The 14,237-nt window shown below is 45.5% G+C and overlaps 1 protein-coding gene across 30 annotated transcripts in view; it reads right to left on the bottom strand.

The window, feature by feature from the left end:
- MAGI1 (membrane associated guanylate kinase, WW and PDZ domain containing 1) overlaps positions 1-14,237 on the bottom strand; it is a 317,508-nt gene that overhangs the window by 69,724 nt on the left and 233,547 nt on the right. For 28 of the 30 annotated variants that reach the window (XM_068694412.1, XM_068694411.1, XM_068694418.1 and 25 more), the window contains exons 4-5: positions 6,318-6,524; positions 2,758-2,968 (exon numbers count right to left, since the gene is read on the bottom strand). In XM_068694412.1, coding sequence (XP_068550513.1) covers positions 2,758-2,968; positions 6,318-6,524 — 418 coding nt within the window. The remainder of the gene's footprint in view (positions 1-2,757; positions 2,969-6,317; positions 6,525-14,237) is intronic. The other 2 variants (XM_068694391.1, XM_068694407.1) reach the window with 1 other exon arrangement.

Below are 14,237 nucleotides of genomic sequence, written 5' to 3'. Positions count from 1 at the left end.
CTTAGCCTGTAACACTACTTAAGAGCTTTAAGTTTCGATACCATCGTAATGCTATTTACTTCTTCAAGGTCTCAGAGAGGTTTACAAACTTAACCTTAGGCTCACAACAGGCTCGTGACATAGGAAATGCTGTAAAGAGGGCTGTGACCCCTGAGGAGCTAACAACCGGCCAGCAAGCTTGTATTTTACTCCCAGAACATGGACTGCCCTGCTCCTAGGACGCGAAAACATAAATACAAGGTCCTTGTTTTACACATCCTGCTACTCAGCCCTCCCAAGGCAGGAGAGCAAACTCGTTTAATGCTTCTGTACGCTTCAGAGCAATTAATCGCCAACTGGAAAACTGAATGGCAGAAATTCAGCAAGTCAGGCAAATTAGCAGCAATAAAGCAGAGGGGTTCTGACAACTTATAAATAAGCAAGTCTGTAGCCGAGCTGAGAAAAAGGGCTGTGGGAGGAGAGCAATTGAATATTTACATACTTCCTGAGACTTTGCCTCGCTAACCCGAGGCTCACAACTGCGTGGTTGGGTGAGGCACCGAGCATTTAGCTAACCACCTCTCGGATCCCAAGCTCAAGGGACAGACCTGTGGAGTACAGGCAGGGTAGCGAGGGGCAGGGATACTTGGCGTAATGCAAATCCCAATTAATGCACCAGAGAAACGCATCTCAGGGGCCAAATCGCTTCAGCTCCAAACCAGCAGGATCTGTTATCCGACACACAGCTCTGGCCCCCGTGGACCTGTGCTGGTTCTGTGCAAGCGGCTCAGCTGTTCCCGTACTGCTCTCTTCAGCACCCCGACTTGATAAACTCAACGTGCTGCGGATGATGGTACAGGCATCTGAGCCAGCTTGGGTCCACACAGCTCATTAGCTTGCTCTCTTAATTTGATACAAATCAAAGTAAATTGTTTCTAGGCTCAGGCTGTCCTTAGAATTAATAGAACTGCAGCCACTCAGCGCTGCATCCGCACTCACACTTCCCTGCACGAAATCACCCCCCGTGCATCCTCGAAATGGTCAATCTGCACTGCAGGGTGGGAAGCAGTTGGTGTGCTACCAGATTCACATCAGACAGCGAGATGGGGACGCAGGCTCTGCCTTTCCATCACCTACACGATTCTCCTGCAAAACGTCTAACAAATTAGTTGAGGTGCTTCAGTCCTGCACGGCTATCAGGCAACGTGCATGGGGAATACAGCAGGGATGGATTTTAGTTCTGGGGAAACTGGTGGCAGCAGCAACACCCCTTCCTGAAGCACTGGTGAGGGAGGATGGCAGGACCCACGTGGGGACACAGAAGGGAGCAACCGGCTGCCTCGGCAGCATTTGGCACTCAGCATCTGTCCTCTTGCAGGGGGGAAAATGGCAGGCTGGCTGGGCGATTACTCAGGCTGTGTTATATACATTAAAGCCAGAAAGCACGTCAAAGAATGAGGCACCCTGAGGACAAAATGAGGGGCAGAACACCGCGTTCGGGGTAATGAACGCATTTCAGTTTCATCTGAAATGCAGCAGATGAGGATTTGCATTGTGCCTCCCAGACTTTGGCACGCAGTAGGGCTTGGTGGTGCCTCTCAGGCAACCGAGAGCACCCTGGCCCTTTTTGCAGCAGCTCTCTCCCAGCTGGTGAAGAGCTCCAAATTCCCCCAGCTTCTCCGATATTCTGGCACTCTTCTCTAATGAGTTCTGCTGCCACTGCAGCCTAAAGAAAACCTGCTCTGATGGACCTCTCCTCGGCTCCCTGCAGAAGTCCTCTCTCTCGATGATGGGGCAAGGACTGCTCAATACAGCCCTAATCCCACGCAGCTCTCACAGAATCACAGAATTACAAAATATCCTGGGTTGGAAGGGACCCATAGGGATCATCTCCCAACTGCTTGGAGGGATGGAAGCAGAGGGGTGGTTCTGTGTGAACTGGTCACCGCCTTCTGGTGCACGCAGAGGCTCAGTTTCCAGTACCGCATCACACAGATCATCAGAGCCCAAATCAATTCCTCACCCCTTCCTCCACCCGCGCAGCTAAGGGCTCAAGTTTCATAAGCTAATTGAATTTTAATGTCTAGCTAAGCTCTGTGCAAGAAATCTCTTCCACTAACAGGTCCCATTTTATAAGTTACTTCTATCTCAATAAATCTAGACAAGTATAATTAGGGACTATTATTTATGGCATGAAAAAAAAAATCAATATCATCATAAAGCTGCTGACAGCGCAGAGCTTTTAGGCGAAGACTGTAGAGCACCAGGTGCTCCTTGCTTTTCTGAACTCGCTGTGCCTACTTTGCACAGAGCTGAGCCTTCCGCAAACTGCTGCAGCATGTTAACATCTTCGGCCCGTTTGCTCTGACAAGAGGACAACACACAAAGCCCATTCCCTGGCTCTGCACGTGACCGGGGGAATTCTCTGCTGCACTGCACACAGGGGCAGGCTCCAGAAATGAACTCTCAGCCCTTTCAGTCGGGACCTTTCATTCCACCCGTGAAAACAACTGGCTCGTATTTTCCAAGGGTCTGGTGCTTTTGTAGCTGCCTTCATCAAACAAGCAATTGCCCGTGGCTTTGAACTTGGGAGTCATTTGGATGCTAATCCAATCAGGAAATGCAAAAGCCCTTCACAAGCAGTGAAGAACTTTAAGCTTTGCAACATTACCGCCTTCACTAAATATTTAATACACACACAATGCATCCACAGAGGTTTGCTTGTACCCAGTGGGAGGGGGAGAGGGATGGAATTAGAATAACAAAAATGTGCTTTACTCTATAAAATAGACTTCTCCGTTCTCGGTGTAGGCCATCTCCCAGTTTTCCGGCAGAGGACCTAGGTTGTCCTCGGCAGAAGGAGGTAGGTATTGAGGGAGGTTCTGAGATGGTTCCGTGGTGGGAACGTTGGTGTGGCTATCAAGCACGGACGGTGGGGCTGCCTCTCTTACGATATGCGTGTTATGCTCGTCTTGGTCACCAGACTCTGCTGTGGATTAAAGAATTTTTCAGTAAGATTAGTTAGAATTATTTAAACGCATACATTTTCAACTTTTTTTTTTCCCTCCTCCTATTTGCTTCTCCAGGTTTATCCTTACAATTTTCCTCTCCTTGCTTTTAATTCCCACGACACAGAAACAGATGAGCTGAGGGCAGAGACTCTGCAGGCTTTTTGCAGTCGGGGATGAGCTTGCTTTGCCCACACACACTCTGCCAGCCAGAGCCTTGCCAGCACAAATCAGAGCTTGTGCTCTGCTACCGAGTTCGCTCTAATAGGCCCTGCTGAGGCACCGAAGTCTTCCAGGCTGTCTGAGGCCAGGGCTCACTGATGTGGATGTGCTCAATGGGCTCTGAGCAGGCTTACAGGTTGACTCCCGCAGCGCCAATTGTGGCACGGGGATTAGGAGAATAAAATTTCCTATTTGAAGAATGATCAAAAAGAGGTTTTTTAAGTGTACAAGGTAGCCAGAAGCTCAAAGCCAACAAGATAATGGTGAACTTCTTTTGTGCATTTAAAAAAAAAAAAAATTAAAATGGATGTCAGCATCCACATCCACATGTTGTTCACAAGTGCCTGTTCTGACTGTCTAGAAAGGCTCATTACATGGCTCTTCACTGGATCCATCCAGCCAAAGTCACTCAGGAGTATTTGGCCCTCCTCCCTTTACAGAAATATTTTTCATGCCTATATCCATGCTGTTTTGAGCTATATACATGAAACAGTGCTGCCCATTCCCTCTATCCCTAACCACAGTAAATGCTCCCACAAACCAGGTCTGTTCTCCTAACACCTTCAGAAACAAAATTTGGCAACAACAGAAAATCCCAAATTACCCATGTCTAGCAAAGTTTTTTTTCTGTTCAGCCCTTGAAGGTGTTGAAGAACAGTGGCAATCCTTCCAAATCCCCTGAGACCACCAGTCTGCAGTACAGCCCAGGGGCAACACGCGCTGAGCATGAGCTCAGTGTCACGCTGCCAAGTCCCCAAGCAGCGGGACCAAAAGATCTCACGGCTAAGACCTCTTTTGTGCTCTCCAGATAGGAGACCTGACCTCAACTCAAAGCCCCTAGCCTTGTTTTTTTGGGGGACCATTAGCAGCAGGTCCTGCGCTATTTCTACTCCATGTGCTGCCTTGGTGAAAAGATGCTGAGAATAATAAGCTGGAAGAAGATGGAAGAAAAAGACCTAGACTGTTCCCGTACCCTCAGATGCCTGCTTTCTAGCCTTCCTGTTGTTCAATATTTTAAGGTATAAGCTGACAAGAAGGAAAAAAAAAAAAAAAAAAAAGCATGAATGAATCATCACCAGCTTAAGACTGTGAGTGTAAACATGCCAAAGCCTGGAAAACACAAGTCACTGAGAGGTCTTCTAAGGAAGTGGGAGCGTTTTAATATGGCTAGCACACATACACATGAAATAAGCATAAGGAATCGTTTTGGTATAGGAGAAATAAGTCTCTTTTCTTGATTCTGTGCTCATTTCATGGAGGCAAGGGGCCAGGGCGTGATAACTTTGTGACGAATGAGCTGCATCTTCCAGTATTTCATCTTGTGAAGAAAAACAAGGAAAATAAATGATGCTACAGTCAGTTCAGGAGCAACATGCTGAGATGGGCTGAAAGGAGGTCAAAAAGCATCTCCCAGCAGCTTCCTACCAAAATCAGATCCTGTGACAGGAGCTGAGGTAGCTGCCATGTCACAACATGCGAGAATTACCATCCGGTGAAAAACTTTGTAAAGGAGCTGGTAAGCAGAGACAGAAACTCTGAGCCTGGGAGGGATTAGGGCAGCCAGGAGTGATTTGGGTTGGAAAAATGTAATGGGTAACAGCCAAGTGGAGTACAACCCCAAATCATTTGAAAGTTTGGCCTTGAAAAGAGCAAAACTACATCTCAGCCTAAATCCTTCCCCAGCTCTACAAGACATCAGAGCCAGGATTCTGGTTAGTAGGAACTGGCATGATAGCTCCTGTGACTAATTCAAAGCTGGGAAGGAAAATTATGGAGGTAGGAAGCGACCACAGCCACAATGGGACTGAGATCTGTGTTCAGCAGGACACAGTAGGACACAAGACCTTCAGAAATACCAAGCTTGCACCTATCCTTCAGACCCCACTTCCACAGCAAGCAGCCCTCAGTTTACTCATAGATAACTCGGAGAAGAGGACCTGTAATTAAATGCAGTGGGCATCTATAGGTGCAAGGAAGGGGACAGGACAGCAACATATTCTGGAAGCAGCACTGATTAATTTCAAAAGCACCCTGCTTGAGCCATTTCATACCGGTTTTAATGGCTGGAGCTCAACTATAGGGCAGCTAGTCCTTAAACTTTCTGACCTTGGCTGGGGTTGTACTGAAAACTAGCTGACAAAGCTACAGACAGAAATGAAGTTCTGGGCTAATTTACAATGTAGACAAGTACACCTCATGTAGTATGCAAGATCACTTCAACTCAGAAAGTTCCTGATTTCCAGGGGGACCCTTACATTTCAAGCTGACTGTCCACAAAGTGATGTTCAAAATGATGACATGTTCCTTGACATCAGAAGTCATTACATGCTTCTTTTTAAGAAAAGCCTCCACATTTGCAAGTAGCAGAATGATTAACTCAGAATATAAAGGGATTGACAAGCGTTACCTTTAATTTCTACCAGACATCATTTCATCTTTCTGTACTTAAACTTGTCATTTGGCTCAATTGAAATCTACACTGGAGTAACTGAAAGCAGAATCTGGCTGACTGCAGTCAATGGACAGTTTCTGAAAGAATATGAACATGTCCTTAATGATCAAACTGCACAGTACTAGGTAACAGCTTTTAAAAAAAATCTCAATTATTGTTCACAGTTAGAGAAGTCTACTCGGAGACCTAGCAGCTTCCTATGCTTGAGGACTTCAAAATGCAATGCCTCCCAGGAAGGAAAACAAACAAACAAACCAAACATGAATTTCCTTCATACTCCTTCTCAAATTCTATCTGTCACTACCAAGAGCTATCCAGCAACAAGAAGAAAACAAAACAACCAAAAGGTAACTAGTGGATGGGAGGTTTTTCCCACTTTTTCTCATCCAGCCCAGTCCCACAAGGCCATTTCAGAAATCACAGCTGTGGATATGAGCATCCACACCTGGACACCTGCCATACAGGTAACACTGGCCAGTGCCTTCCAAAACTGACAGCTTTGCAGGAAACCCATTACAAACAAACATACAAACAAAAAAATAAGATAAATTAAAACAAAATAAACCAAACCAAAATAAAATAAAAACACATATCCTCCCCCTCCATAAACCTTCCCCGTGTGTCCTAGCTGATGGACTGCAGTATTTTTGTTTTACCTGTGAAGCTACTGCTCATTTCAGGTACATCATCCTCTTCCTCATTCTCTGGGTGCACTATGCCAGCATTTTGCATATCATTGTAAGACTTGGTTCGCTTTGGAGTCGACTGCTTGGAGCCAGACTGCAGGTTTTGCAGAGCATCGGTGGAAGTCACTTTCCCACTGAGGGGCTGGCTGGGAGGCTTGGGCGTTCCATAATAGTTACCTAGGCAATAGAAACACATTTGCATCTTCAAAAGGGAACGGTTTAAAGCAGCAAGATTTCTGTTTTATTTTATTTTCAATTCCATCAAAATCTCTGTCCCACCCCAGTAGTAAATAAGCAAACAGACAAACTGACACACGCCGTTCCCATTTTTTTCAGGGCATATTTCATCTCCAGATCTCTGGAGTGGACACGGAAATATTTCTTGCCTTTTAAGTTATTCTTGTTGAATCTAAAAGGAGAAGCAATGGTAGCATTGTTTAGGTGCACTGAGCGTACAAGGGCTAAAACAAAAGGCAGCCGTGGTGAATACCAAACTTCATCTCATTACATCTGAATTTCAATTAGTAGCCTTTTTCCATGTGTGCACCCACACAAAGCTGTGGCAGATCTGGAGTGAGCCCTGCAGAAAATAAAAAATTCATGACTGCTATCACCCAGCAAAGTGATGAAAGGCTTGATGGCCTGCTTTAATACACAGGTTCTTTTCGGGTGGATGTTGCATTTAAAAACAAAACCCAGCCTCTCTCGAAAGGAAAACTTTGTCAAGGGAGAGGAAAGGAAAGGCACCGCGTGGCACTGCTTTCTTCAAAGGGGAAACTCAGCGGTTGGGTCAACTTGGGTAGAAATGGAGACCTTAAAAACTTGGGTAGAAGTGAAGACCTTAAAGGAAAATTGGGAGGGACAAAGACACACCGCAGTTGTGCCAACACACGGCTGCTGGCAGCTGTCACCAGAGGTGGCACGAGCAGCTCAGAGCACTCAGGTCACTGGGAGATACAGGAGTCCGGGCCCTACTGCAAGGCTCTTCTTCCTCCTCTGATGGAGGCTTTTTGCACAGAGATCTGGGACACATACAATTTCTGAAATCTTCCCATTCATTAATTATAATTATGTTTTATTTGCCACCTTTGGATTCCAAAGGTGGACTTAAATATCCTCCCTATGCTCTCTGGCATGCCACAACATTAAAATATGCCTTCCCATTTAGCTTTGTATAAACCCACGCTGCTATTGCAGCAGCACAAGATTCTTCTTTAAAATACACAGGTACATTTATTTACATTCTTCATCTATCTCCATAGGTTATGCATAACACGACAGCATTATTTTTCAATTTTTCAGCACGTAATTACATAATATATTAAATATCCATTCCCCAGAAAATGCACCCGTCCCTTTATTACTCCTATTACACTAGATGGAAACCACATGCCAAAGGCACATTATTCAAGGGCACTTTAAAACCCCACCTGTGCTAAAAAAAGATTATTTCATTTACTCTTTATATCCGCGTGTGTATTTTTGTTGCAGAAGCCAGCCTCAGCGTTCATACTCTACTCCTGCTCAGCCCACTGAGCTGCCTTTCCTGTTTGAGCCTCCAAGCCCCTTACAGCCCCAATGCTGATGGAGTTGCCTGCTTTGGGGTAAGGTCCTGGGGATCGTGCACATCCCAGCACTCGCAGATCTCAAAGTGCAGCTCTGGAAAGTCTCCAGATCCACCTGGAGAAAGGGAGACTGGGAAGCACCCAGCTCAGGCTGGCAGAGCCCAGCTGGGGAAGGCCACGTTGGGCACACGTTGCTGCCTTCCCCAGCTGCTGCCTTCCAAGGGGAGAAAAAGTCTTACAGAGCCGAGGCTGGAGGAGTCGGGGAGCTCCTTGCTCCGTGTTTTCACAGCCCGAGCACCGGGACAGCACCACGTGCAGGTTTGTCTTAACAAGGCGTGTTCCAGCCTGTGTACAACGGCGTGGGTTCAGCTCCACAGGAGCAGCGACGCTCCGCAACGCTTTCATCTTCCCGTCGTCATTTCAGAATCTTAAATGCACCTCGTTGCATAATTTATAGGGAGGAGGAAATGACTTCTTCTGGAAAGTCTCTAATGGGGATGGAGGCTACTAAAGCAGGTTGCAGTCTGTGCTACAGAAATGATTCTTATGCTCTACATACTGCAAAACTATTTTATGCAAAAAAAAAAAAAGAAGAAAAAAGGAACAGGAGAGAAAGAAAGCAAAAGGAAAAATACAAAGGTAGGTGGGAAGAAAAAAGAATCTACCCTGCTCCACTCCTATCCTCTTCGGCATTTCTCCAGACAAATGCTGCTGCTTTTTTTGTTTGCTTCTGCTTTTTCAAAAAGTAGGTGTGTTTTGTAAGGATGTTAACTGCTAAGCCCACAGATCTACGTGTGCACAAGAAAGATGAGAACAGCTTTTATTTATGGCACTGAACATCAGTATTTTGGGCAAAATTTACTTCAGGTCTGTTGTAAATGATTACATCCTTTTAGGATGGATGCAACAAAGTGACTGAAGAGGGTACGTGGATGTTGTTAGTGTGGATTTTTATTTCTCCTGGACAAAAACACAGCACAGATGTTACCACCGCTCCTCCAACTACAGACCAATAGCTTTGAGCTTGCTCGTTTTCAGTTCCTCTAGTAACAGGCAATGCTGGCCTTCCTACCAGTCCACGGAGAGCTGTTCCTCAGGAGAAAAACTGGCTTCTTCAAAGTATTTCAGATTTGCTTATTCCAAAACCACCAGTCACTCTTCAAACCCGCCACGGCTGTTGGTACCACTGTTAGTGAATTATTATTCTATACAAAGGCTGCGTGCTGTATTAGGGGAACCCTACAAATATATATGAAGGCATACAGAGCGTAAATATGAATTGGAAACTGAGCAAGGCTGTGCACGCGTGGGTTTTGTTTTGCAGAGTATGGGAAAGGCAGCCACCGGGGCTGAACTTTGCTTTTCCCTCCACAGGAGGCAGATTCAGCCTGAGTCGATAGTGAAAAAAATCACAGCTCTTCCCTCAGATTCCCACGAGGAGATACAGGTTTGGCACACCACACAGCCCACGATGACGAGGTGCAAAAGAAAGCTCCAACGCAGCTTCCAGGTGACAGAGAGTGAGAGGATGGGAATAATCCCTCTGCCTGGTGTCTGCTGGGTGCAGTCAGACCTACTTCTCTTTGCTAAGCAGCTCATTTGCAAGGCGCAGCACGCGGGCCTGGGCTCGGGGGCAGACACACCAGTAGGAGGGACTGGCACTTAAAATCATCATCAAAACGCGTGTTTAATCCTACAAAATTATAAAGAGAAAATATTTACCCTGTGACTCAGAAATCCAAACGTGCACCATTAACAACTGACAGCAAACAGCCCAGGAAGAGTTTTTAAGCACTCAGACTTGACATCATTTGCTCGAATTAAATCTGCCAATGTTTACGAAAAAACATATATTTAAAAATATGCTTTAACAGTGCTTTGTGAGCCACTTGTAAGCCTACAGAAGGGGCTAACTTCATAGCCAGTGTAATTTGTACTGAATATCCAATCAGCTCTAATTATTAACAGCATGTTACATGTGCATACACAAGCATCTGTCAGCCCAGAGCATCCCAAAACATTCCCAAAACTCCACGCAGTAGTTGCGGCAGGACTGCCCGGGTGCTGGGCTCCCCCGTGGTGCCCCTAACGGGATGCCTCAAGGCTGGAAAAGAGCAGCTCAGCTCCTGGGCAAAGAGGAATGGGAAAAGCTCCCTTCCCATGGAAATGCCAGTTCTGAAGCACCTGGGATGCCAGGAACTTTCCCAGGTCTGATTCCTATGGGAATGGGGCTCCTAAGCCTTACTTTCCTCATGCACGTTTGGATCCTGCCTGCAGTCACTGAAATAATAGCTAATAACACATTCCCTCAGCAGATGCACATACTATTAACTGAATTCCTCGTCAGCACCTTTCACTAACCCTTATTTTATTCGGTCCCTTGGTGCGTGAAACAGATTTAACCACAGCTGAAGTCTGATGGCAGCTTTTGCAGCCAAAACCGTGACTTAATCCAGGTACTCCAAAGCACCACTCGGGAGAGCACACAAAACTACCAATAATAATGAGGAAAATACAATAGCTATTTGGAAGGAGCTGATTTCTTTTCATCTCCTTATCTCTAAGTGTCGGCAGCTTACACGTTTTAGCATCACGCACAGTAATTAGGCTTCGGTAACAGCTAATCACAACAAGACGACGAGTTCTCATCATCAGAGCGCTTCTTGCTCCGCCAGTTCAAGCAGTGTTCATAATCAATGAAAGCGATCTGCAGCAGCTCCTATCCTGTCCTGCAGCTTATGAATTAAAGTAGTGCTGTTGGCCCAGAGACACCGCGGGTTCTGTTTGTTTGTTTTAAGTTTTGGAAACCTGGTGGCAATGAAAAATGTATCTTATATTTCAAAATAAAATAAAGCAAACATTTTTATGAACTGCTTCCCTCAAGGGCAATAAACACGATCTTAAGTTGTTTACTTGACTTGGAATTTGAAATGCAATTCATAAAGACAGCTAATTGGTGCCTTTTTAAGTTAAAATAACTGAATCCAATTCCTAAGAACTGATGCCTATTACCATTCAATTCACATACAGTGAGGGGGACTCCTTCCATCCAAAATGCTGCTTTTGGAATGGGGTGAAACATACAAGAAGACAGATGCAGATCTAAAAGAACCTAAAACTGAACGGATAGAAAATCAGGTGTTTCACCTAGCAGAGAGGCCAGATGAGACCCCAGAGGCAGCTGGGGTGAGGACAGGGCAGCAGAGCCAACGTGGAGATGTGCCAGAAGGCAGCGGAGCTGCGCGCAAGGTCAAGCACGAGGCCAAGCATTAGTCCTAATGGTACAACACCAACCGAGGAACGTGGTCCCAGACCTTACATTTCAGGTACTTTAGTCTGTAAGTGTTGGTTTTGCTGCAACTTTTCTCTTTTTGGGGAGAGGGGAATTTGTTTTGATTCTCTGTTGCACAGAGATTTAGGATTGGAAGCGCGTTTGTCTCAGGAAAGCACGGAGCAGAGTTCTTGCAGTCCTGAATTTACTGACGCCTGCTGCGAGGCATAATTTTGCAATTATAAAACAAACAAACAAACAAACAAACAAAAATTAAGACACTTGAAAGCCTCTGTGTAGTGTAGAGGACCCCGCGTCCACAAGAAGTGCATCTGATCTTCAAAGGAGTTACCAACACTCCATTAACAGCTTGTGTTATAAGAAGCAGTTTGCAGCAAACTGCCGTCATGCAAACGTGTATTTGGGGAAAGAGACTTGGAGATAAGCAATAAAATTAAGCAAGGCCTTGACATGAAGACTTTAAATGTAATTATTAATGTAATTGTTTTCTTTTCTGAGATGCAGCTCCTCTTCTCCGCGCTCTACAAGAACCAAAGCAATTGACCCTTCATTTTAGCAGAAGAGCCTCTGCTCGTCTAATCCAGCACGAGTGCTTGTGTCTGATTAGCACAGGATGAATTGGTTCCTGGGAGCAGGGCTCCTGCTACAGTGTTTTGTCTGTTCTCCTTCCAGATCATATTCTGCTACAGATTTCCACATTTAGATGACAGATCTGGCTGCTGTCTGCGGGATTCACCTAGCTGCAACTGCACATTGATTAGCAATTGCCTCGAGGAAATTCAGAGTATCCAGGCAACCAGGAGGAGGCCTTGGATACAGCATCTGGATTGGAAGCAAAACACAGACAGCGGAAGATCTCGGAGAAATTAGCCTACAATATATGCAAATCCAATTTGCTCCAACTAGCAGATTCTCTGCCAATTTTTGCAGTTATTAATGGTGAGGTTAACTGAAAGATCAGTCTGGATTTCTTGTTAAGTTAGTAAAAATATTACAATGGGCACATTTCAATTTCTGTTCGATATCTAACGCATCCTACAGCGAGTGCCTTACAGGCAATGACAGCACGGCAGAAAGTCACCTACAGATCAGATGGGTCTCATTTATTTTAATTTTCCCTGTGTATAGATATCTCAAGGCATTGCCACATGTTCCTGCTAGCACTCACATGAAGCTCTAGCCAAGTGCATTTAATGCATGGAAAATTTCTAACAAGCCAAAACAAAGCAAGGACACTTCCAGTAACACATAAACTGGAAGATACTGGTGGTATTGGGCGTGAGATGGATGTGGAAGCTCAGGGTGCTTCCTGAGTTCAGCTATCTCAGAGTTTCTGCTGTATACACATGCAAATAGATTTAAAAGATTCATAGGGAACAAAAGTGTGTGCTTGTGCACGGTACGTCCAGAGAACACAGAACTGTCTGGCACACACCCTGCCTAGCACAAGGACGTAGGAATCAAGAAAACGCCACGCTGAGCCACTGCAACATGCAACCCTTCTTCTTGCAAGTGCTTGTATGTTTACGTGCATCCCCCCTGCAGAGGATGTGTCCTGTTAGCACCTCGCCCCTCCGGAAGGCAGAGGCGTGTGAGTTGCAGCTTGCAGTGCCAGGAGAGCTCTGCAGCAGCAGGGGGATGCTGCAAATTGAGGAGGCTGCACTGCCTCCTGGCACCGAAGGGCTGCTCAGCTGCAAAGCGAGCTGGATGCCACCTACCCCAGAGGTGTAGCAAGGTCTAGAGACAATCCTGAGCAAACACAGCCCCAAGAAACAATGCCGAAATGTGCTTGGCTGCCATCTATCAACAGTCTTCTGCAAACAGCCTTCATTAATCAGCACTTCAGATTCTGGTTAAAGAGTAAATAGCTTAAAGTAACCTGACTCTAACTTAATACAAAAAGCAAGCGATGCGCCATACCCTTTTTGTCACAGGCATTTGGGAACTGCCTCTACCCCAGAGGGTTTTAAGATATATCAAGATATATGTGTTTTAAGATATATCAAGAAACAGTAAAAAGCAGGACTGTTGATGAATGATTTCAGACAAAATATTGGAAAACTTCCCATTGCAAGTGCCCAGAGAGAAGCCACACAGAATTTCCATAGGAAATTCAAAACCACTCTAAAGCCCTATCAGAGATGTGAATATTGGCTTTTCGAGAGACAGAGTTCCTCAGCCACAACTTCAGCTGTTTGTAGAACGAAGCATTGTTATCCGATGACACTTCAGTATAGCTGCACTCATGTTTAATGCTGATAAACACGCCCAGACAAAAATGTAGACTTTTGACTCTCGCTAGCAGTTTAAAAAAGGAGAAGAAAGCAAGGCGCAAAGCCAAAGGTAAGAAAGGCATCTTCCTGCACAGATGCTTGCTCGTAAGTGGGTATTGGACATGATACATGGTAACGGTGCTGAAGGAGCCATTATGATTTATTGAGTCAATCTGCAGGATGGAGACATTAATAAGCAGATCTTATCTCGTTAAGCGGAACATGTTGTTCCGCTGCATGGGCATCCCCAGCATCTGCCAGCCCTCCTCGCCCAATCTTGTCATGTTCTGCACGCCGTGGACACAGTGTTCGTTTCAAGGTTGTACCGAGTTGGCGAGACCCACGGGCTGCAGAGACGGCAGAAAAACAGCAAGGAAAGCCCAGACATTTTGGGAAGGCAGCTGGGGGAGCAGCGCTGCTGCGGGGAAACCCAAGGAGAGCTCGCCCATCAGATCTATCAGGCTAAAGGCATCTTGATTTGAAGCATGTTGCCGAGTACACCTCTCTGCTTCTGCTGAAACTCTAACTGCTCTGTTAAGGTAATTTATTACGCTCATTAAGTACCACAATCGGAGACCCTGTCTACAGTAGCTAGTTTTATACACTTTAAAAACGTTCGCAAGTCACCCCATTACATCTTAGTCATGAGGCTAATGCAGATTACTTATTACTTCTCTTGGCAATCACATAACGCTGGTCCTGAGAATGAAAGATGATGCCTTGACAATAATACTCCATAATGTAATAACCCTTCACATGT

Source organism: Anas acuta, chromosome 11 (assembly GCF_963932015.1).
Source record: "Anas acuta chromosome 11, bAnaAcu1.1, whole genome shotgun sequence".
In the NCBI taxonomy this organism is placed as follows: Eukaryota; Metazoa; Chordata; class Aves; order Anseriformes; family Anatidae; genus Anas; species Anas acuta.
Note: the sequence above shows the minus strand (reverse complement) of the source record. Positions and strands in the feature narration are given on the sequence as shown.